Raw genomic sequence first — 25383 nt, 5'->3', positions numbered from 1 at the left:
AAAATTTAAAACTTTATCTGCACTTCAACAATGTAGCCTAGGTTCCACTCAGATGGTAAGCAAGGTGAGCAAGATTCTAGATTTTCTTAAATAGGAGTAAAGTTAAACTGTAAACAGATTTATAATTTCCACTGCACTATCCTGAATATCAGTTTATTAAGATTTCTTTGGGAAAGAGAAAAATGGAATTTCATTGCCTACTGTTGACAATTGTAATTTAAAGTTTTTATACCAAATACTATAAAAAACAAAATTTCCAAGATAAAGACCAAGAACAGTATCCTTACTTTGAAAATGAAAGGAATTTAAAAAATGTAACACTAAAGAAAGCACACAAAAAATTATTTCGGCTTGAAAATAATTTATTCCTCAACATTACTTTCTGAAATGATAAATCCACATATGGCTTTGAAATATAAATTGTGATTAAAGATAAATAAACGTTAAAGATTTCAACTGGAAATGATAGTAACTGGAACACTTTCTCTAGACTATGATAGCCATTTACTATAAAGTTTGAAAGAAGACAAGCTTTGTAATGTTTGTATAGTGACAAGCAAAACAATGATAACAAGTAGCACTGTTAAAAAATATGGATATTTATTATTTCAAAATCAACTAGTTTGATAAAAAAGCATTATATTTAAAAAGAATTTAATGCAAATACATGTTAAAATAAATGTAAACTGTGACTCTTTTGAGTGCAAACAAGGTTATCCAAAGAAGAAACCAAAACTCAATAGATGTCATAAAATCTTTCCCTGAGGTTAGTGGATGTTACACAGAAATATTTATATTGTGGCTTCAACTCCCTGTACTTATTTTTAAAAAAATCATAAGAATTTAAACAGAATATGAAAACATAAATTATAAATAAATATAAAAATATATCTGTACAAGATTTGTAACTAAGACATGATTCTTATTGTATAAATACCTAACTATGAGTATAAATAAAGTAAAATACTAAAGAACTGCATTCTCTCAATTTTAGAAAAAGGGAATTTTCTGAAAACAATGTTTGAAGTTAAGGTACTAGGACTTACTAATTTCACACACTGGTATTATCCATGGTGATTAAATGGAACTCTTGCAGACAAAAATACTCCCTAACAGGAAAAACACAAACTGGGCTTTCTGAATCACAAAAGTTCTGAAAAAGCAAGGTAAGATTAAAGGAAAAGGAAAAGCATTTTTGGGTCTGTTTTACACAGCGACGCTCAGTCTGGGTAAGTCTTCCATGGGCATGCTTTTTGTGGCATCCAGTTGGCTGTATTCCTGGATGAGAGCTGATAAAGACGACACCGCTTCTGTGAAACAGCTTTCCTCCATCCCTTCAATTTGCAGGTAGTGGTGAAGATGAGCCTATAAATTAAAAAAACCGAATGATGTTGACTATTTTCTGGAAATGTGATACATATAACTATCCTATAATGGAAACATTCTGTATTAAAATGATAGTTCACTCAGATTTACAAGAGAAATGAGAACTATAAATTCATGATATTTCTCATTTAGATGGTCTGAGTTAGCTTCTGCTCTTCAGTTATAATCAGTGCAATGAATATAGGAGACAGAATCACCCTGATTTGTAATAGTACAATTCTTGAGAATACATCACAAATAGCCAAAATAAACACACATAATTACAAAAGTGTGCCGATAATTACCTTTTTCTTGTAGAGCCTCATGAATCTCTCCCTCAGTTCCATGAAGGTAGGCTTCACACATGTGTTATTTGCTAAAGCTAATAATGAATGGGAATGGCCCACAGGAGGAACTGAACACAGGCTGGTCTTCCAGCCTTCTTGATTCCAGGAGACAAACTGTAGAGAAGGTTTTAATCTGAGATACAAAGACTCAAGGTAAGAATTAAATGTCTGTCACATTAGGTAAACATTACTGCATTACTGATGGTACCATTCGTTTATAATGTAAGTTATCTATTTTTTTAGCAGTATTTATTAGCAGTATTGTGGTACAGTCTGACCGTGAACTAAGAAACATTTAGTAGGAGGACATTAGCTGTGTGGCGATTCATAAAGCTAGAAACACATTCCTTAACATTAGAAATCTGGGGATGAAAATAAATGAAAGTATTATAATTTTCTTTACTTTGTAATTCAACAGAGCAATTTTCTGAAAAATAGACTGAGAATAAATAGCAAAACATAAACTTAGAAGCAGTGTAATGGTAGTAGTGGTAGTAATAAACACAGTAACAATAGTTAAATTTTTTGAACACTCTCAGGAAATATATCATTTAGTACTTAAAAATAACAACTCCGTACTATTGTTATTCTTATTCTTCATTTGAGGAAAATAAGGCTCAGAGAGGCTAAGCAGTTTGCTCAAGGTCATGCTTTACATAAATGGCTAGAGTTCGAAGAGAGACTATCCTAATTATTATGCTACACTGTCACAGCAGTACACCTAACAAATTATCTTGAAAAAATACAAAATCAAACCTTTCAATATTTCTGCGAAGATCTGAAATCTGGACATTTCCTCTAACCATGAGGGCACAGGCAAGGTAGAGACTGTGTTTGGGGTCGGCCTGAATTAGCTGGTGATCTTTACTAAAAGCATCTGAAAACATTTGATCCAATCTAGAACAATAAGAGTCACTGTTATACAAAATATTACATCTTTCTTCTATGTATAACTATAAAATGAAAGACAGTCATCTGTAGGTAAAACTTTACATGCAAATATATTCTAAATCTCTGCTATAATTTTCTCAATTATAGAATATGAGCACAGAGGAAATGACTTATCTTTTTTTTTTTTTTTTAAATAAAAAGCTTCTACAATATATTGGTGGTTTCAGGTATTTACAAATGTTAACTATATCATTAGTGAGCTCTATGAAATGCTGATTTTGGGAACTTGTGTCATTATTATTTATTTCAGTACTAGAGGCCTGGTGCACAAATTCATGCATGGGTGGGGTCTGGCCGGCCCGCCCCGATGGGGGCTGATCAGCCATGGGAGGTTGGCAGGCCGGCACCGCCTCTGATTGGGGTCGGGGGCCTATCCGGGCCCCTATCGGGCCGGTTGGCTGCTGTAATGTGCATCATAGCAACCGGTCGTTCTGGTCACTTGGCTTTTATATATATAGATGCTTATCTACTTATCTACTTGCATAGTACCAGAACTATCAAAACTAATTAAAAACCTACAACACTAAGAGAAAATGACTTTGTCTCTTTAAAATTATCATAAATCAGGAATAATCACAAGGAAATTACCAAAGACAATGTTAGGCTCCCCTATAAAACATGAAACTCTGTAGTAGTGTTCCTGAAGAGGGAGACTTTTAAGTGAATGGAGTCTTTTTTTTAAAAAAAAAAAAAAATATATATATATATATATATATATATATTTATTGATTTCAGAGAGGAAGGGAGAGGGAGAGAGATAGAAACATCAATGATGAGATAATCATTGATCAGCTGCCTCCTGCACAACCCCTACTGGAATGTGCCTGCAACCAAAGTACATGACCTTGACAGGAATCAAACCTGGGGCCCTTGAGTCCGCAGGCTGATGCTCTATCCACTGAGCCAAATGGGTTAGAGCAATATTGACATTTTAAAAAGCAATAATTTCTAAATAAAGAAGCATTCATTAAATGGAAAAATGGCCACCATCAACTATATTTTATATATTTCCCACAAAGAAATAGTCAATATAAACCGTTTCTCTTAAAAAATATTTTTTTAAAGGTAACTCAAGTTCTCAAGTCATTGGAATAAAGTTACTACAGCTTACCTTCGAGGAGGAATGTTAACATCTGCCAGTGTATACAGAGGTGTTAGGCTTGACACAAGATAATGCAGTTGAGGAAAAGGAACTAAATTCATGCTGATTTCATTAAGGTCCATATTAAGGGATCCTTCAAACCTCGCAGAGCTAAAACATTATATTAAAGCATGAGAAAAAAGTTTAATTTTAAAGTTATATACTTTAAGTGTAGCTTGATTTACTTAGCAGGCATTTTCTTAAATCCTCTCAATACCCTGTTCTTCAGTAGAGAATATATACTCTTCCCCCTGTATTAGCGAAATTCAGTATCATGAATATGATGTACAAAGATAACTAAAATATAACACAACCTCTATAGCAATTCTTACTTCTGGCTTACCTGAGGTATAACCAACACGCTATTACAGTTGCTCATTACATATGTATATAAAAATATCTTACTTAAAACAGTCTTTAGATTGAGTTAAACACGTTAGTTAATAATAATTTATTTATTCTGTAATCTTTATTAAATTCCTCAGGTGTCTGCTTAATAAGCTTTATGTTTTGGAATATAATAATAACAAAGCAACCTTTTAGATTAAAGTCAAGGAAATATTTTGGGCCAGCTAATGAGAAGATATAGATCAGTTGGTTTTAAAGATTAAAACATTCTATATATAGCAAAAAAAAAAGTTTGCTTTTGTCTAAACAAGAGTTTCTCAAGTGTATCTACCACAAAAACTTTTATTATTTGAACACCTATTAATATTCCATGTAATATACCTAGGGAAATGCTCCTTTGGAGCCATAGAAATTAAAATTCTGGTTCTTCACTTGAAGATTTGAAATCACTAGACAAAATAAAATAAAAAGAAGCTTCGACAACTTAAAATAACTAAAAAATGCTATTCTAAGTACAGCGAAGTTTTGAAGTTTTGAAACTGTCCTTAGGTATAGCACCATAGGATTACCTTGTTAGGTTGAGCAGCAAATTTGCCACAATGTTGTTCATCGCATCAAAGGGCTTTTCCTGCCGCTGTTTAAAAGCCCCAGCACTTGAAGTAACCAGACTCTTTGGCTTTACAGCTGTACCCAACTTTCCAGAATTCACCACAAGGTCAATTTTGCTAATGATGTCAAATAAGGACTTTTAAGAGAAAAATATTGAGAGAGAAGTTACTAAGAAGAGTGCACACAAATAGCATTCTATCAGGAAAGAAAGAAGAGAAAGAAAATTAAACTTTTCTCTTAGATGGGAAGACTGAAAAGTAAAGAATGTTTCATCTAAGCATAACACAGGAATGACTATATGCAATCCTATCTAATAAAAGAGTAATATGCAAATTAACCATCACTCTGCTACACCCACAAGCCACGCCCACCAGCCAATCAGGAGCGAATATGCAAATAAACCCAACCAAGATGGCAACAGCCACAGGGAGCAGGAGGGAGGCTTGGGTTTCCCCGGCGATGGAGGAAGCCAAGCTTTCCGCCTGCCCTTGCCGGCCTAGGCCTCCACTGAAGGCTACAAAGTTTCAATGATAGAAGATACATAAACCCAAACAGAAATGGCAGCAGCCATGGAGCAGCTGGAAAGAGCAGGAGGCTAGGGTTGCGCCCAGTGATGGAGGAAGCCAAGCTTTCCACACACCCTGGCTGGCCCAGGCCTCGCTTAAGGCTACAAAATTTCAATTATAGAAGATACATAAATCCCAAAACAAATGGCTGCCGCCACGGAGCAAGCAGAAGGCTTGGCTCCACTCCAGGCTACAAAGTTTCAATTGTAGAAGATAAATAAACCCCAGATCCCAGGGCCTCCGCTTGGGTCGCCAGGGGGCGGGGCCAGCCTGCAAACCACCACAGGCCCCTCGCCCAGGCCGCCTCACGCCCCAAGGGAACCCCCACCCTGATCCGGGGCACCCTTCAGGGCAAACCAGCTGGCCCCCACCCACACACCAGGCCTCTATCCTATCTAATAAAAGAGTAATATGCAGATTGACCATCACTCCAACACACAAGATGGCTGCCCCCTGTGGTCAAAGATCCTGCCCCCATGTGGACACAAGATGGCCACCACAAGATGGCCAGCAGGGGAGGGCAGCTGGGAGGGACCAGGCCTGCAAGGGAGGGCAGTTGTGGGCAATCAAGCCTGCAGGGGAGGGCAGTTAGGAGTGAGCAAGCCGGCAGAGGAGGGAAGTTGGGGGCAACCAGGCCTGCAGGGAAAGGCAGTTGGGAGAGACCCAGGCCTGCAGGGGAGAGCAGTTGGGGGGGACCAGGCCTGCAGGGGAGGGCAGTTAGGGGTGACCAGGCCTGCAGGGGAGGGCAGTTGGGGGGGACCCAGGCCTGCAGGGGAGAGCAGTTGGGGGGACCAGGCCTGCAGGGGAGGGCAGTTAGGGGCAAACAGGCTGGCAGGGGAGCAGTTAGGCATCAATCAGGCTGTCAGGGGAGTGGTTAGGGGGTGATCAGGCTGGCAGGTGGAAGCGGTTAGGGGCAATCAGGAAGGCAGGCAGGCGAGCAGTTGGGAGCCAGCAGTCCTGGATTGTGAGAGGGATTCCAGATTGGAGAGGGTGCAGGCTGGGCTGAGGGACACCCCCTCCCCTGTGCATGAATTTCGTGCACCAGGCCTCTAGTATATACATAAATTACAAGGTCATTTCTTACTTGGTTGTCAATGGGCAACACACAGTCTGCATGCTCATTAAGTTCCTTCATTGCCAAGATGCTATTATAAGGTGAAGTTATGACATCATCCTCACCAGAAGGATAAATTGAAGTCACAAATCTGTATACTTCTGGGAATTCATCTTCAAGTACCTTTAAAAGAAATGTGCCAAGTCCAGATCCTGTTCCTGAGGATTAAATTTCAAAAAGATAACAAATAGCATAAATGGTTCAGAATGTGAGGATCTTGGAATTCTATGGTGTTTCTTTTTTGGTGGAAATATATATTAAGAACTTTTAAACTTATTCCTGTGATTATATATTAACTCATTTAATTTCAGATAAGGAGATTAAGACCACATGGGCAGTGAGGCTTAAAGTTCTGAATTCAATGTCTGGCCCTTACTGTGAGGTTGAGAGGGTTTCTATATTTCACTCTTTTTCACATTAAAATTGTACCTATATGATGTCAAAGAACTGATTGAAGGACAAAAAAATTCAACTAAGACAGCATTCAATCCACATTTGATATTAGGCAACTTAAAACAAAAAGCAAAACTATCTTAACATCTTTGGTGGAGTACAGAATAGCTCAGTTGTTAGAGTGTAGTCCCGTCATGCCAAGGTTGCAGGTTCAATCCTGGTCAGGGCACATACAAGAATCAACCAACCAATGAATGCATAAATAAGTGGAACAACAAATCGATGTCTTTCTCTCTCTCCCTCTCTTCTGCTCTCCCCCCGTCTCTAAAACAAACAAACAAAAAAGGTGATGATGTTAAAAATACTAGATAAAAGTGAGGGAGGTTTTTTTGGTTAATCTTTTATGAAAAGGACTTTCTAAGCATTATACAAAACCAAAGCTATTATAGAAAAGACAGTTTTGATCCCATGAAAAATAAAAACTTCTATACATAGATAAAGAAAAACCATAAACTAATGAAAAGGCAAACTTAAGAAGAAATCTTCAACACATATGATGGAGGACTAAATTTCTTTAATAAAGAGGTCACACAAATCAACAAACAAAAAATTAAGAATAATGGGCTAAGTATATAAATAGCTAACTCAAATCAAATAAAAAAAATATGAAGATGCTCAACCTATTTTCTAAATAAATACAATTTAAAACAAAATAATTTTGAACATATTAGATTTATATCTTATTAATACTTGGTGTTGATGATAGTATCGGGAAATAAACTTTTATAAATTGTTGCTAATAATATGGGTTGGTGCAATAATGTAAGAAGATATTTAGTAAAGGATCAAAATTTTAAATTACATATTCTTTGGTCTCACTTTCCTTTCTAGGAATATTGCCTACAGCTATAGTGGCACAAGTGAACAGAGATGTATGTACCAGAAGTTCATTGGGGATTTTTGTAATAACTAAACACCATAAACAACTTAATATCCACTAAGGAGGATTGACTTTAAAAATTATTACCTATTTACACAATTGAAATCTCTGAGACAGTTGATATTGAAAGACATGTGAGAAAAATATAAAGTGGAAAAATTATAGAATAATACATATTGCATGATCTTGTTTATGTAAAAACTAGAGGCCCGGTGCACGAGATTTGAGCATGGGTAGGGTCTCTAGGCTTGGCCTGCAATCAGGGCCGATCAGGTTCCCTGCCTCCCCACCTCCTCCTTCCCTCGCTCCCTCAGCACCCCTGCCATGTTCCGCACCGCCCCCTGGTGGTCAGCACACATCATAGAAAGTGATCAAACTGCTGTTCTCCCGAGGGGAAACTTTGCATATTAGCCTTTTATATATATAGATTACATATATAGATAGACATACACACACTTTTAAGAGGCACAGAAAATATCTGGAAGGATGACATTGGCAAATTTAATTACCTGTAAAGGGAGACACTAGAGATTGAATGTGGGAAAGGAGACCTTCATTTTTAACCTTCAGTATTATTTAAATTATTTTTGTCATTTTCAGTGAATTATAATCTTCTGAGATTTTGAAGGTACCATTAATGAACTATAAATCAAACTGTGTTTTTTTTTTAAATTACTCAAACTTGCATGTTAATTATACTATCACAAAGAAAATTTGTTTCTTAATGATGGTCTTCTATAGGCATGGTTACATAGTAATTATGACTTTAATTTAAAAATTGTAGGTATGTTAAACCTACTGAATAAATAGATATGTTTAACCTGCTGAATAGAAAAATATAAATCTCAGATTGGAGAAAAAAAAATGCAGCAAATTTTTCTTTTAAAATTGGATAATCCTAGTATGAAATTAGCAGATTATGATCTGTTTCTATTTCATAAATAGGGAAGCAGAATACTTCACTTGCAAGGTAGACTCCCCTGGGGAAAGAGAGCAATGCAAACCACTTATTGTAGGTCAATGATTTAGAGGAGTTGACTAAAATTATTTCTTTTACTTATTTCTTATTGAACAAAACAAAGGTGTGAAGGTGGTTAGAGAAAGGATGGATTCTGATTACATATCTTATCTAATAAAAGAGTAATATGCAAATTAACCATCACTCCGTTACACCCACAAGCCACGCCCACCAGCCAATCAGGAGTGAATATGCAAATAAACCCAACCAAGATGGCTACGGCCACAGAGAGCAGGAGGGAGGCTTGGGTTTCCCTGGCAATGGAGGAAGCCAAGCTTTCTGCCTGCCCTTGCTGGCCTAGGCCTCCACTGAAGGCTACAAAGTTTCAATGATAGAAGATACATAAACCCAAAGGGAAATGGCGGCAGCCACAGAGCTGGAAAGAGCAGGAGGCTAGGGTTGCCCGCGGCGATGGAGGAAGCCAGGCTTTCCGCACACCCTGGCCGGCCCAGGCTTCGCTTAAGGCTACAAAGTTTCAATTATAGAAGATACATAAATCCCAAGAGAAATGGCTGCCACCACGAAGCAAGCAGAAAGCTTGGCTCCGCTCCAGGCTACAAAGTTTCAATTGTAGAAGATAAATAAACCCCAGATACCAGGGCCTCTGCTTGGGTTGCCAGGGGGCGTGGCCAGCCTGCAAACCACCACAGGCCCCTTGCCCAGGCCACCCCCCGCCCCAAGGGAACACCCATCCTGATCCGGGGCACCCTTCAGGGCAAACAAGCTGGCCCCCACCCACACACCAGGCCTCTATCCTATCTAATAAAAGAGTAATATGCAAACTGACCATCACTCCAACACACAAGGTGGCTGCCCCTATGTGGTCAAAGATCCTGCCCCCATGTGGACACAAGATGGCCACCACAAGATGGCCAGCAGGGGAGGGTAGTTGGGAGGGACCAGGCCTGCAAGGGAGGGCAGTTGTGGGCGATCAAGCCTGCAGGGGAGGGCAGTTAGAGGTGACCAGGCTGGCAGAGGAGGAAAGTTGGGGGTGACTGGGTCTGCAGGGAAGGGCAGTTGTGGGGGACTCAGGCCTGCAGGGGAGAGCAGTTGGGGAGTACCAGGCCTGCAGGGGAGGGCAGTTAGGGGTGACCAGGCCTGCAGGGGAAGGCAGTTAGGGGCAAACAGGCCGGCAGGGGAGCAGTTAGGCATCAATCAGGCTGGCAGGGGAGTGGTTAGGGGGTGATCAGGCTGGCAGGCAGAAGCAGTTAGGGGCAATCAGGAAGGCAGGCAAGCGAGCAGTTGGGAGCCAGCAGTCCTGGATTGTGAGAGGGATGTCCGACTGCCCAGTGGGATCGGGCCTAAACGGGCAGTCGGACATCCCTCGAGGGGTCCCAGATTGAGAGGGTGCAGGCTGGGGTGAGGGACACACACCCCCGTGCATGAATTTCGTGCACCAGGCCTCTAGTGTGTGTGTGTGTGTGTGTGTGTGTGTGTGTGTGTGTGTGTGTGTGTGTATGTATTTTATCCTCACCCAAGGATATGTTTGATTTTGGAGAGAGTGGAAGGAGAGCGGACGAAGGGAAGGAGGGAGAAAGAGAAAGACATAGAGAGACAGAGAGACACATCATTGATTGGTTGCTTTCCATATGTTTCCAGACAGGGGATCTAACCTGAAACTTATGTATATGCCCTGACCAGGAATCAAGCCAGCCGGCTAGAGTGGATTCTGATATTCTTTTGCAAGCATACCTGTGAAAATGCCAGAAATACTTAGCTGTAGTTAGGATAAGAGACTGCACAAATAAACTCTTAGGAGAAAGTCAGCATTCCCCGCAAAGCTCATCCTATCTAATAATAGAGTAATATGCAAATTAACATCACTCCGCTACACCCACCAGCCACGCCCACCAGCCAATCAGGAGCGAGTATGAAAATTAACCCAACCAAGATGGCTGCGGCCATGGAGAGAGCAGGAGGGAGGCTTGGGTTTACCCGGCAATGGAGGAAGCCAAGCTTTCTGCACACCCTGGCCGGCCCACTACAGGCTACAAAGTTTCAATTATAGAAGGTAAATAAAATCCCAACAAAATGGCGGCAGCCACGGAGGTGGAGAGAGCAGGAGGCTAGGGTTGCCCCCGGTGATGGAGGAAGCCAAGCTTCTGAAGCCCTGGCCTGCCTTGGCCTCCGCTACAAAATTTCAATTATAGAAGATAAATAAATCCAACAGAAATGGCTGCTGCCAAGGAGCAAGCAGAAGGCTTGGCTCTGCTCCAGGCTACAAAGTTTCAGTTGTAGAAGATAAATAAATCCCAGATACCAGGACCTCTGCTTGGGTTGCTGGGGGGCATGGCTGGCCTGAAAACCATCACAGGCCCCTCGCCCAGCCTGCCGCATGCCCAAGGGAACACCCTGATCCTGGACACCCTTCAGGGCAAACCAGCTGCCCCCCACCCGTGCACCAGGCCTCTGCTCTATCTAATAAAAGAGCAATATGCAAATTGACCATCACTCCAACACACAAGATGGCTGCCCCCATGTGGTCAAAGATGGCTGCCCCCATGTGGACACAAGATGGCTAGCAGAGGAGGGAAGTTGGGGGTGACCAGGCTTTCAGGGAAGAGAAATTGGGGGGGACCAGGCCTGCAGGGGAGGGCAGTTAGGGGTGACCAGGCCTGCAAGGGAGGGCAGTTAGGCATCAATCAGGCTGGCAGGAGAGTGGTTAGGGGGTGATCAGGCTGGCAGGCAGAAGTGGTTAGGGGCAATCAGGAAGGCAGGAGGCGAGCAGTTGGGAGCCAGCAGTCCTGGATTGTGAGAGGGATCCCAGTGGGATCGGGCCAAAACGGGCAGTCGGACATCCCTCATGGGGTCCCAGATTGGAGAGGGTGCAGGCTGGGCTGAGGAACACCCTCCCTGCCCCATGCACTAATTTCGTGCACCGGGCCTCTAGTATATATAAAATGTAACAGGAAATGTAGTAAAAGAAACTAAAGGTAGAAGAAGAAAAAATTTCAGATTCCATTCTATTGACTCTTTTTTTCCTATTGACTCTTAAAAAGATTAATTTTTTAATGGTAACACTTTGATAAACATTAAGATAAAAACTTGTTATGTATATACATTCATAAACACACACTCTCTTAATTGTTCTCTCTTTATCAAGCATAGGACTGAAAACAAGACTTATGTTTGCAAATAAATTCCCAGTTGCATTTTCACATTGTTACAGGTAAATGAATGAATAACTTTACCTCCTCCCATGGAATGTATTATAAAAAAACACTGCAAACAATCACAGTGCTCTGCTGACTTTCTGAGTTTCTCTAAAATCTGTTCTCGATAAAGACTGCCAAAAACTTTGTGCCCCACAGCCCTGGAAAAAAAAAGATTAAAAAACATTCCTTACATTTACTATTTCAAGATTTTTATTTCTGATCTAAATGAAATTATAGAAAACTTGAAGAAGTATTTTTACCATATTAAGTAACTCCTATTCCTGTTTCATATCCTTCTATCTAATAAAAGAGTAATATGCAAATTGACCATCACTCCAACACACAAGATGGCTGCCCCCATGTGGTCAAAGATGGCTGCCCCCATGTGGACACAAGATGGTCACCACAAGATGGCCAGCAGGGGAGGGCAGTTGGGAGGGATCAGGTCTGCAAGGGAGGACAGTTGTGGGCGATCAGGCCAGCAGGGGATGGCAGTTGGGAGGGACCAGGTCTGCAAGGGAGGGCAGTTGTGGGCGATCAGACCAGCAGGGGAGGGCAGTTGGGAGGGACCAGGTCTGCAAGGGAGGGCAGTTGGGGGCAATGAAGCCTGCAGGGAAGGCAGTTAGGGGTGACCAGAGGAGGGAAGTTGGGGGTGACCGGGCCTGCAGGGAAGGGAAGTTGGGGGAGACCCAGGCCTGCAGGGGAGAGCAGTTGGTGGGGACCAGGCCTGCAGGGGAGAGCAGTTGGTGGGGACCAGGCCTGCAGGGGAGGGCAGTTGTGGGGGGACCAGGCCTGCAGGGGAGGGCAGTTAGGGGTGACCAGGCCTGCAGGGGAGGGCAGTTAGGGGCAATCAGGCTGGCAGGGGAGTGGTTAAAGGGTGATCAGGCTGGCAGGCAGAAGTGGTTAGGGGCAATCAGGAAGGCAGGCAGGTGAGCAATTGGGAGCCAGCAGTCCTGGATTGTGAGAGGGATGTCCCAGATTGGAGAGGGTGCAGGCTGGGTTGAGGGACACACCCCTCCCCGTGCACTAATTTCGTGCACCGGGCCTCTAGTCAATAAATAATATGATATCTCAATGAGTGTAGGTAGAAAATTTAGTAAATATATATTTATAATCCTCAGATATCCTGATAAGAGAGCTCATTATCAATGGATATTAAACTATGGTGTTCCTCTCTTATTTTTTGCTTAAGGTATAATTACAACAAAACAAGATTTTAAGTAAACTCCAATTGCAGAGAATTTTACATAATAAAAAGCAGAATGTAGTCAACTAGAAAGACAAAAAATTTAAAGCTATTTTGTTTAAAATATGAGAAAAACATTGGTCACATCATGTTATTACTAGAAGAAATGGCACACAGTAAAAACTGATATTCATGAGGATCTGTAAGCCTCACGTTCATCATAGTGAACTTGCCCAAATGTGCAAGTTCACTATGATGAACATGATTTCCCGGCAACCGGTAGTCAGGTGTATTCACTTAGTGTCTGGTTCTCTCAAAATGACTCTCCCAAAACACAAGATTCAAATTCATGCTTTAGTGAAATTATACATCACTACACATTGTGAACCTGAGGGACTGACTGCAAATATTTAAAATAAACATTAGACTTGCAAATAATTAAATGATCATTGTTAGAGCTTTTTCCCCATTAAGGAGAAGCAACCATTGTACTTTAAGGGCCAAACAGAGCCTCAGGCTGAACTTGAGTTCTGGGACACTGGTCTGGCTTGCATCTCTGTATCGATTCTATTGGAGAACCTGACAGAGCCAAATACTATAGGTAAGCGAACAGTTTATAACAATACTTAAAACTTTTGTCACTATTTAGTATTATGCAAGAATCAATGTACAACAAGGAATTTAGTAAATCAATTTTTCATGAATCATGTTTTTCTTTAAAAAGATGAGAAAGAATAATTTCCAAAAAGTATGAAACACCATTATTTATCAAGGAAAAGATGATGGGGGAAAGGCCTAGAGTTAGGTATGGCATGTTCTATTTTGATTTCTTGTCAGCAGGACCTATTAGAACGAAGAAAAGATTGCTCTTTTTTTTTCTGAAGACATTTCCATTTTAATGGTCGGCATATTCTCACCAATTATTCCCTGAGCCAGAAATATCAGTGATGAGCTGCTTGCTATCAAATACATCTCTCAAAGGTCCCTGCAGAATTTCATTGACGACCCCTTCCTCCATGTCAATCAAGACAGCCTGAGGAGAAATAAAATTGAATTAACATATTTTTCTTTAGTTGGTCACTCTGTAAGTGAAAATAACTTATGAGCTAAAAGTTGGATTGTTCTTCTAATTTAAGCTTAATCAGATCTCTATTTGAATCTTTATGTAGACTCTGATATAAGAATTAAAAAATAATTTCACTCTGCTTTAAAGGTGAAATCCAATAAAAGATGGATTTTAAACTCTTACCCTACTCCAAATTACCAAGTGGAGGAAAAAAAAAATTGAATAATCCCCTCAACTGATGTTCTAACTATTCTTTTATTCATGTGCTTATGTGACTGTAAATTTCTTGAGAACAAGGTCTCAGAAAACTAGAAGGTAACATTACCAGAAAAAATTTTCAGTGTAAGGTGCATTAATGCATTTGTTTACTAGGAGCAACCAAGCTGCTCTTTGTGAATTGCAGCCAGAAATTGTCAATTCAAGCCGTAAATTTACTATTATGTGCAAAGCCAAGCACTAGGTAGATGTCAAAGGTGACAACGGTCCCTCCCCAAGTAACTCACAATCTAATTCATTACCACAAACTTTTCTGACATGGGAGATAACCTCTATTACTAAGAAAACCAGAATAAAGAACTCATAAATTAATTATGGAGAGAAACAGAGAAGACTAGAAGGAAATATAGCAAAATATATAGCCAAAGGAAATATAGCAGGGATAGGTTGGCAGTAGGATTATATACCCCCTACCCCTGCTGTCTTGTGCTTTAGTTCCCATATTTTCCACAGTGAGGAAAAAGAGGGAAAAAGTTAAATATACACTATAAAGCTATTAACTTTTTGATTCAGTGTCATAGAGGGGTTTTTAAGTGCTTGTGATCATGTCATGTTAAGCACTTACTACATATGCCACTGTTCTAAGAGCTTATATATACCACCCCATTAAATCCTCACAAACCTACTTTATACACCAGGAAACTGAGGCTTGGGAAAGTTACCTAACTTGGCTATGATCACTGAGCTAGTAAGTGGTAGAGCTGAGATTCAAATCTGAATAGCCTTGGTGTAGAATACTGACTCTTAACCACCAAATTATATGCTCTACCATTTTATTGAGGGGAGACAGTAAAATTTGATATTTATAGAGTACTGACTCCAGTGGAGTTACAATTTGTGAATTCAATTATTTATGTAGTTAATTAACTATGCTATTGTATGTAACTATGCTATTAACTGGCAATTAAAATAGTATTACACAGTATATTAGAAATACATGTGATATAAGAATCCAAGTGTATATATCTTACCCGTGCTTTTAAAGAACAAATTTTCCCCTTGGAAATGCTGCCACCATCACCAGCCACTCTGAAAGACGAAAAATAATAATAAAAAAAAAATCATAAGATCTTCCATGGCTATTAGTGCTATCAGGTAATAAAGCTAACTTCCATTTATATAATAAAGCTACTCATAGGCCAGGTGAGACAGACACAAAAGATAACAAAAGAGCAACCGTTCCTAATCATCTCCCTTACCTACCTCCCATTAGACTAAAAAAATGAGGTACTTATTTCCCTGGCTTTCTTTGTAGTTAGTGCTGGCCATGTAATCTAGTTCTGGCTAATGAGATAAAAAGGCCCAGATGCAGTTGGTGCCAATTCTTCTGCCTTCCTACCTTGAACATGAATATGTGATTCCTAGATTGGAGGCTGCCATTTCATAGTTATGAAGTAACAAACATAAGACAAAAAGTCAACACACTAAGGATAATGATACGATAGACAGTATCTTGGTGTTAAAGGCACTTCTCCAAACCTAGAACCTACAAATTCCAGGTTTATTTTTATCTGAGATAACTGGATACCTTTATTGCTTAAGCCACCATTAATGAAGTTTCCTGTTATAGCTAAACACTTAACAATGAATGTACTATTGACTATATACCATTGACTACCTAAGGGTGTTCCTAGAATTTCATGTTGAACATAGTTACCAAAGTAAATAATCTAGGAGCAAACATAGTATACAAGTCAATATTGTTTACAAGAAGACACAATATATGAAGGGCAGCAGAATTAAGCAGAAAATGCTGTAGGTCAAAGGTTGATAAACTATGGTCCTCTGAGCAGCTGTTTGTTCTCTTAAATAAAGTTTTATTGGAACACAGCTACACCCATTTGTTTATGAACTTTATATCTGCAAAACCTAAAATATTTACCATACACAAAGAAGTGGTCTTGTTTTAAAAAGGTTTTGTACTAACTTATGGAATAGTTCTACATATGTTGATAGTAAATGGAAACAGCGATATGCCAAGCCCCTTCTCCCCTTCATCCCAAACTCAACACGGGAAATAAGATTGCTCGAAGGTTAATTATGAAACAGAGTAGATGACAGTATAGTTATGTGAAGTCACCTTATTCAGAGGGACTAGCTCCCAGGCTGAGTCTCAACTATGTAACATTCAATGAAGGGACTGGCCACCAAGAATAGAGGGGGTGGGAGTTGGAATTTAGTAGAAGCATCTGAAAGGAAGAGTTACAACAGCAAATTTGAGTCTCTTAATAGGATTTAGGGGAGAGGATGTTCTAGTTCACATACAAGAGGGAATCTAGTCCATGAGTTATTTCCATATAATGAAGGTAAACGACACCAGTTATGAGGGCAATACACTGAACTACTCTTGCTTGCCATGGTCACTAAAAAAACGTCTATTACTTAACTTTTCAGGTAGATTTCCTACAGAAGAGAATGTGCTTCTGAAGGAAAATCTAGTCTTCTTGAGTTATAGTTTCTACTGCCAATTAACACATTGACTTTCCACTTTTAGTTTGGTGCATCTGTCTGTAGTATTCAGCACTGGACTCATTCTAAAGGTGTCCACCAGGTTTCTGGGTTTGCAAGCCTGAGAGGGTCATACTCTGGAATTCATCATGAAGGAGGTAACTGCCTCAAAACCCAACCAATTAATTCAAATTAGAACTGGAATTTTTAGGGAACTAGATTAAAACCCGATATGAAGTACATATTTTTCAGCTCAACCCCACCACAGTTTGGCTTTAAGTGTTCTGAAAATGCATGAACTTAATAATTTAACATTAAAAGCTATGAATAAACCTTGAATGTCAAATTACTCTTTCAGATAAAAGATGATCTGAATAAACCAAAGTAATTTGACAATTGCTCTTTCCCTCTCAGCATTCTACTCGTGGAGCATATTCCTGACCACAAATAACATACCAGAAATGTACACAATATACTTTTCTTTCAAAAGATAAGCCATTACTGGATGCATTAACAAGATACACTAAGAGCAATTTTTAGCAGTCCTTTAAGTGAAACTATATTTACAGGTCAAGTTTAGAAAAGGTGTACTAAAGGTCCTTTTTGTTGCTTAATATAGTCTTAAGAGAAAACCCATTGTCCTGCTCTGAAGAGTGACACGAGAATAGTAATGTTATGAGAATAATGAGAAACATGCTTTTAATGAGAAAAACAAATAAAAAAAGCCAGACAAGTTCTTTACAGTTATCAGCTGTTTGTATTGTCCTTTGAAGATCAGGAAGAGTACTCATTACCCTATGTGATATGCACCGTTTCATCTTACCTGGTATCCACGTTTCTAAAGAAGCTGCTTATTGCCTCATCATAAAGTCCTTTCTAAAAAGAAAGAACATATTGACAGCATTTCATTAAGTTTTGCCTCTTTCCCAAAGGAAGTCCTTGCCATTTAATAACCCCACAACACTGTAATAGTTGGTACGTGACTATGAAAAGAAAAAGCAAGTTATCACAAGATGCTTAGACCCAGTCTTCCAATCCATAGAAGAGAAAATGTCCTGAGATCTAGAAGTTCAGTTCGGGGAAGGGTGGTGAAGTCCCCTAGGACCCTAGAATCAAGAGAGCTTTCTCTGAATTCTTGGTGATCATTTTAAAAGTCGACTGGTTAAATCAAGGAATAATTGATGGCACACGTTACCTCTTTTACATCCTCTCTCTCTCTCTCTCTCTCTCTCTCTCTCTCTCTCTCTTTTGTGGCCCAGACCTCCCTCCAGGGCCTGAACCACCCTCCAAGACCAAGACATACTTCATGCCAGGGCCCAGAAGGCCATCCTGGGGGCCAGACCTTAAACCCAGAATCCAGTCTTGTATCAGGGGACCAGATCTCCATCAGAAGTCCAGACCACCAGCATATAACCCAGAGGTCCAACCCATGAGCCAGACCTCCCCACAGAACCCAGACCTCCCTCCAGGGCCCAAACTACACTCCCAGGACCCAGACCTACATCCGGGGCTCAGACCTACATCTGGGTCCCAGACCTTCATGCCAGGGCCCACTCCATCCCAGGGCCCAGACCTCGAACCCAGTATCTAGTTCTTTATTCTAGGCCAGACATCCACGGTAATCCAGACCACCATTCCATGATCCAGAGGTCCAGCACCTGACCCAGACCTCCAAACATGGCCCAGTCCATCCTCCAGTGCCCAGAACTCTCTCCCAGGACCTAGACCTACATCCGGGTCCCAGACCTTCATGCCAGGGCCCAGAAGGCCATCCCTGGGCCCAGACTGCAAACCCAGAATCCAGGCTTATATCAGGGGGCCAGATGTCCATCCGTAGCCCAGACCACCAGTTGATAACCCAGAGGTCCAGCCCACGAGCCAGACCTCCCCCAAGGGCCCAAACCTCCCTCTGGGCCCGAACCACCTTCCCAGGACTCACACCTACATCTGGGGTTCAGACCTACATTCGGGTCCTAGACCTTCATGCCAGTGCTGGGAAGTCATCCCGGGCCCCGGAACTCGAACCCACAATCCAGGCTTGTATCAGGGGGCCAGATGTCCATCCATAGCCCACACCACGAGTTGATAACCCAGAGGTCCAGCCCAGGAGCCAGACCTGCTCCCAGGGCCCAGACCTCCCTCTGCAGCCCGACCACTCTCCCAGGATCCAGAGCTACATCTGGGGCTCAGATCTACATCGGGTCCCAGACCTTCATGCCAGGGCCCAGAACACCAACCCTGGGCCCAGACTGCAAACCCAGAATCCAGGCTTGTATCAGGGGGCCAGATTTCCATCCGTAGTCCAGACCACCAGTCCAGAACCCAGAGGTCCAGCCCAGAGCTACATCAGGGGCTCAGACCTACATCTGGGTCCCAGACCTTCATGCCAGGGCCTACTCCATTCAGGAGCCCAGACCTCGAACCCAGAATCCAGTCCTTTATCCTAGTCCAGACATCCACAGTAGTACAGACCACCATTCCATGACCCAGAGGTCCAGCCCCTGACCCAGACCTCCACCAGGGGCCCAGACAGCCCTCCAGTGCCCAGACCTCTCTCCAAGACCCAGACCTACATCTGGGGCTCAGACCTACATCTGGGTCCCACACCTTCTTGCCAGGGCCCAGAAGGCCATCCCGGTGCCCAGTCTTGTATCAGTGGGCCAGATCTCCATCCCTAGTCCAGACCACCAGTCCATAACCCACAGGTCCCAGCCCAGGAGCCAGACCTCCCTTCAGGGCCCAGATCTCCTTCAGGGCCCAGATCTCCCTCAGGGCCGGAACCACCCTCCCAGGACCCAGACCTATGTCCTGGGCTCAGACCTACATCGGAGTCCTGTCAGGGGTCCTCAAACTACGGCCTGCGGGCCACATGCGGCCCGCCGAGGACATTTATCCAGCCCGCCGGGTGCCGCTGCCTGTCCTGCTTAGCAGCCGACTGGTCCCGGCCCGCAGTGCGCATAGGAATTTGTTCATAGTTTTTTTTTTTAAACTATAGTCCGGCCCTCCAACGGTCTGAGGGACAGTGAACTGGCCCCCTGTTTAAAAAGTTTGAGGACCCCTGTTAGACCTTCATGCCAGGGTCCGGAAGTCATCCTGGTCCTGGACCTCGAATTCCGTATCCAGTCCTTTATCGTAGTCCAGACCACCATTCCATGACCCAGATGTCCACCCCCTGACCCAGACCTCCACCTGGGGCCCAGACCGCCCTCCAGTGCCCAGACCTCTCTCCCTGGACGCAGACCTCCATTTGGGCATCAGACCTACATACTAATTGGTCTTCACAAGAATCTTGATAAAAGATGAGACCCTGATTGTTAGGGGAAAGTGTTCGGTTTCGTTTAGTTTATTACGTATCTAAGGCCAATATACGTTTACATATCAATTAGTTCTGTAGTTTGTTCTTTACGGATAAGATCCCATATAACGCATATCTGTCAGATGAAAGCCCAATAGAGTAAACCCTGCTCCTCTGTAGGAGGAGCCTCGTTGACAGGAGAGGGGATTCCGGGGGGGAAGCGAGGGGGGGCGGGGTGGGGAGGCGGCCGGTACCTGGTTGACCGCGGCGTGCTCCCTGAGCGCCAGGTCCCAAAAGCAGCAGCCGATCTGGTTTCCGCACTGGCCCACTGCGATCGGCGAGAGGAAGGAAACAGGACAGACATTAGGCGGCTCACAAGGCCGCTGGGCTCCGCGCCGCCCGGGTCCTCACCCGCCCGGGGCAGCTCACCCTGAAGGACCACCGACTGGGTCATCCTGCGGAGCGGCGGATCCCGCACCCTCAGGCGCCCGCTCCGGCTTTCGAATTCCCCGCCCACCGAGAGGCAGGGCGGCCGTAAGTCACGCTGCCTCCGCACGTCGTTGCCGTGGCTGCCGTCGCGACGCTGTTCTCTAGGTTTGGTTTAAGCATTTCCGTCAGAGGCCGCCAAGTACGCCTGCGTCGCACTGTTACCATAGCGACTGTACCTGCAGCTCCTCGCTGTAGTGTCGACATCCTTTAGCGTTGGCAGCAACCGAGACCAGGGTAACTGGCGGGTAATTAGTTTGGGAGCGGGATTTTAAACCATGTGCCCTAAAACTGTTAGCGGGCCCTTCGTAGAGGGTAGGCGTTCAGTGATAGGGGGTAGGTCAAATTCCGTTTATTCAGATTCCTCGGCGCTGCGTTCGTGTCTCTATCCCACCAGCCCTTTGTTCTAATAGAAAACGAAGAATGTCGATGAGCACAAAGAAACCTCAGACCGATAGGCGTGGCAAAATGGAACAGAAGTTCTGCTCTGACAGAATGGCGCTTTGCAGACCCAACCAGTGTTGTTCGAAGCTCTAGGCTGCCAACATTAACTTCCTCTCTGGAGGGTTCAAAAGAAATGAAGACATAGACCCCCAGCTCCGAGAAACTTACAGTCTGATGGAAGATACACACGGAATGCTCAAGTTATTGTGACTTAAAATACTGTGTAATGCTGACTATCAGTGAGTTCAGTTGATGACGGTGGAAATGAGTAGATAGAAGTCTGATGAAAGAGATGAAATTAAAACATCTGATTTATATGTAGTGTTGGGTTTATGATCTAGGTAGAAGTGAAATATATGACAAAAATAATAGGGTGGCCCAGCCGATGTGCTTCAGTGGTTGAGCTTCAACTGTTGGATCCCGATTAGGGCACATGCCCGGGTTGCAGGTTCGATCCCCAGTAGTGTAGGAGGCAGCGGAACAATGATCCTCTCTCATCATTGATGTTTCAATCTGTCTCTCCCTTTTTCTCTGAAATCAATAAAAATATATTTAAAAAATAATAGGGTGGGTGAGGGGAAATGGAATATGCTCTTGCAAGGTTCTGTTAGTATATATGAAGTGGTATAATGTTATTGAAGGCAAACTAAAAAGTTAAAATATATACGTAAATCCTAAAGTAATAAAAACTAAACCAAAGCAAAGCAAAATGCAAAGATTGCATAGCAATAAACTAGTAATGAAGATAAAATAGATTCATAGAATATACTCAGTTATTTAAAAAGAACAGAATAACAAGAAAAACCAAAGAACTGATGACATAAATAGAATACAAATGGCAAGAGAATGTTTTTAAATTCATTCATATTTATCACCTTAAATGTGAATAGTCAAAACATTTGATTAATTAAAAGTCAAAATAGATAAAAATAGCAAAACTGAACTATATGTTCTTTATTTAAAAAGACAGTTTGAATAGAAAGACCAAATAGGTTAAAAGTAAGATTGGAAAAGATACATTATACTAACACTAATAAATAAAAAAGTACCTATATATATATATTTCAGACAAAACATATTTCAGAGCAAAGAATATTACTAGGGATAAAGAAGGATATTTTATAATAAAAGTTTTAATTCATCAATAGGACATAACACTACTAAATATTTAAAAACATAATGGCAGAGCTTCAAAATATATAAAGCCAAAACTGGCAGAATAGAAAGGAGAAACAAAATTATTATTATGGTTGGAAATTTCATTATTTAAATAGTTTATAAACAACTATACAGGAAATCAGTAAGAATACAGACTTGAACAACTATATGAACCAACTAATTGCATATTTAGAACATTCTACCCAACAGCAGCAGAATATACATTCTTTTCAAGTGTACATGGAACGTTTACCAGGTAGAAGTGAAATATATGACAAAAATAATAGAGTGTTTTCTGACCATAAACAAGTATCAATAAACTTTAAAATAATGAAGCCATACAAAAATGTTCTCTGACAACAATGAAATCTAAGAAATCATTAACAGAGAAATAGCTAGGATAATTCCTAAATATTTGAAAACAAAATAATGTAGTTCTAAATAACCCATAGGTCAAAGAAGGAACCAAGAGGGAACATTTTAATTGAAGGTAATGACAATACAAAGTTTCAAGATTTGTGGAATGAAGGTAAAGTAGTGCTTTGATGAAAATTTATAAAATTCAATGCTGATGTTAAGAAGGTAGGTCTCACTCAAGTCAATGACCTAAGCTTCCATTTTAAGACATTAGAAAAAGAAAAACAAATTAAGCCCAAATTAAACAGAAAAGAAGTAAATACTAAAGATTGGAATGAAAATCAAATAGAAAACAGAAAATTAATAGAGAAAAATCAGTGAAACCTAAATATGTCTCCTGAGAGATTGAAATTGTTTTGTGGGCCTCCTTGCTCATAAAGTCTAAAATATTTAACTTGGATTTATATCTCGGCATAGTTTAACTTCTACTTATCTATCTGATATATTTCTTAACTTTCTTGATTGTCTTTTTCAGATCTTCTTTTGTCCTCTCCACTGGCAGATGACTTTTACATACGCTATTTCCTTTGTTTTCCCCGTCCCCAAGGGTCTCAATGTCTTTTCTTCCCACTCATTTCCATCTAGTTGATGCCTATTTGTCTTTTAGATTTAGGTTTGAAGTCCTAGTCTAGCACATACCCTGCCCTAACCTGTAAACTCCACTAGGACAGGCACTGTGTTTGCTTTTATCAATATTTTATTTTCAGCACTAAACACATGCCTGGCTGGTGGATTCTCAACAATTATCTGTTATATGAGTGAATGCTAATAATGGATCTATTTTCTTAGGATATGACCAGTTCAAACACCATTCCTTTTTTGAATATCATGAATCAATATTCTGAGGATTGAAAGATCATTATTCTTGGGTTTATGAGGAGAGTATTTAGAGATTTCACCATCTCCTCCCCCCACCACCGCCCCCCCCCCGCCCCCCCGCCATCATTTAGACTTCACTTACTCATTTCTTTGTGAAGATCTGCTGGAGAGTCAAGTTCACTTTGTCTTCTGGAAAGTTTTATGATTAAGGCTGCTGTTTGGTTTGTTTCATGGTATCACACATGCTAAAAGAAGAAACTTGGTACAACTTGTGCCAAATAAACTAGTAAAAAAAGGTAAATTAGAGGAATTAAAGACTATTCCACAGTAGAATATTCCACATAGAGACTTTACTTTGTAGTTTGAAGATATATTGGTCCCAAAAAAGTGAAATCATGCCTCAACAATCTAATTTCAAGAACTATACAAAGAGATGAGAGAACATGCTGATTTAATTTTTGTATCCCAGACATTGTCTTTACTATCTTAGACTTTTTTATTCCTCAAAAACAATTCTATACAAGGAATTAATACTATTTTACAGACAAACTTTTAGTGATTTGCTCAGTCTCAGAGTTAACATGGTCTTAAAATTCAAACCTAATTCTGATGCCAAACCCATTATTTTCCACTGCTGTTTTCACTAAAAAATGTAAACTATTACAAAATTTTCCCATCTTAAGGATCTGATGTTTAGGTCCTAATGACCTAACAATGGCCAGCAATTATTTCAATTTGTTTGTGACACATTCAGTTAAATAGTTTCTCTAAGCTAAAATTGTGATCATTTACTCATTGATAGCACCCTAGTAAGAAAAAAAAGGTAGAGGTAAGATTTTTGTCTAACATCAACTTAATTATGTAAAATGTCAATTTCCTATAACATAATCATCTGAAAACAGAGCAGTAGGAACTTAACATAAAATGTAGGTATTGAAAAACATTTTCATTAAATGCAAAATTGCTTGCTAACATTTAATAGTTTAGCCATCAGCCTATGAAAATTGAAAAAAAAATAAGGTTAACTGAAGAGCAAAGTTCTATCTTAAGGTTTAAACTTAATTATTACATTCAGCAACATTACTGTTGATATAAAAATTGGGAGAGGAGGGAAGTCCAGAAGGTAAATTTCAGCTTGTTGCTGAAGCTATGAATTGAGACATTTTATTCTTTAGCAGGTAGAAAGCTATGTGAAAGAATCTCTGATGTGATAATTTGTGGGTGTCACTGGGACAGTTGATTATCATTCCTCTGGAAAGATGTTAGGGACAGAGGAGAACTTCAGGGTCCAGGGAACAGAACAGAGAGGACAGTACAAGATGTATTCTTCCTTTCTCGACTGTCATTATTACAATAATTTGGGAATTTCAAGGCTCTTTTGATACAGAAAAGAAGAGGTAGTCCAGGCATTAGAGAGAGCTATAAAGAATCATCCACAGTAAGAGCTAGAAGACATTTGTAAAGGTGTAGTTTGATGCCTTTGAAGTGGGATGAGGATATAGGTAGATAGGATTTATAATTTGTGTTATTAGTTAAGGGAAAGTCTGGAAGATAAAGGTAGGGAAGAAAATGGGATATAAAGTGACAAGAATATCATGAAATGTTGTGCAGATTGATTAGATTGTCTAAAATAGGTATAGATATATTCACAGATTAAAATATTGTATATTATTAGAAAATAAACAAGGCAGTGACAATAAGAATAAACCTTCAAACAAACTTTAGAGACACTACATTTTTAGCTAAGTTCCACATTGTTGGTGGAGCTATGAAATGTGATATTTTATTACTGAACAGGTAGGAAACGATGTAAAAGAATCTTCTGATGTCATAATTTCTGG

The 25383-nt window shown here is 40.8% G+C and overlaps 1 protein-coding gene across 1 annotated transcript; it reads right to left on the bottom strand.

Annotated features, from left to right (window-relative positions):
• Positions 1 to 347: 347 nt before the first annotated feature.
• Positions 348 to 20748, bottom strand: TUBE1 (tubulin epsilon 1). Its single transcript, XM_080665057.1, has 12 exons — positions 20648 to 20748; positions 20473 to 20546; positions 17747 to 17799; positions 15447 to 15504; positions 14051 to 14166; positions 11984 to 12105; positions 6412 to 6599; positions 4722 to 4897; positions 3775 to 3915; positions 2469 to 2609; positions 1671 to 1845; positions 348 to 1365 (listed from the first exon to the last, which is right to left on the bottom strand). The coding sequence occupies exons 1-12, from the start codon at positions 20670 to 20672 to the stop codon at positions 1207 to 1209; spliced, it is 1428 nt and encodes a 475-aa protein (XP_080521183.1). The 5' UTR covers positions 20673 to 20748; the 3' UTR covers positions 348 to 1206.
• Between the last annotated feature and the right edge of the window lie 4635 nt (positions 20749 to 25383).

This window comes from Plecotus auritus (assembly GCF_963455305.1).
Source record: "Plecotus auritus genome assembly, chromosome: 4".
In the NCBI taxonomy this organism is placed as follows: Eukaryota; Metazoa; Chordata; class Mammalia; order Chiroptera; family Vespertilionidae; genus Plecotus; species Plecotus auritus.
The sequence above is the reverse complement of the archived record's forward strand: the minus strand, read 5'-3'. Positions and strand labels throughout refer to the sequence as shown.

Excerpts from the sequence above, each read along its gene's own strand:
- TUBE1 (XM_080665057.1), bottom strand. The coding sequence starts at position 20,672 with ATGACCCAGTCGGTGGTCCTTCAGG. Across the intron at positions 1,846-2,468 it reads CTTCGCAGAAATATTGAAAG|ATTAAAACCTTCTCTACAGT; the intron begins GTTTGATTTTGT and ends TTTGTATCTCAG. Across the intron at positions 1,366-1,670 it reads TGAGGCTCTACAAGAAAAAG|GCTCATCTTCACCACTACCT; the intron begins GTAATTATCGGC and ends TTTAATTTATAG.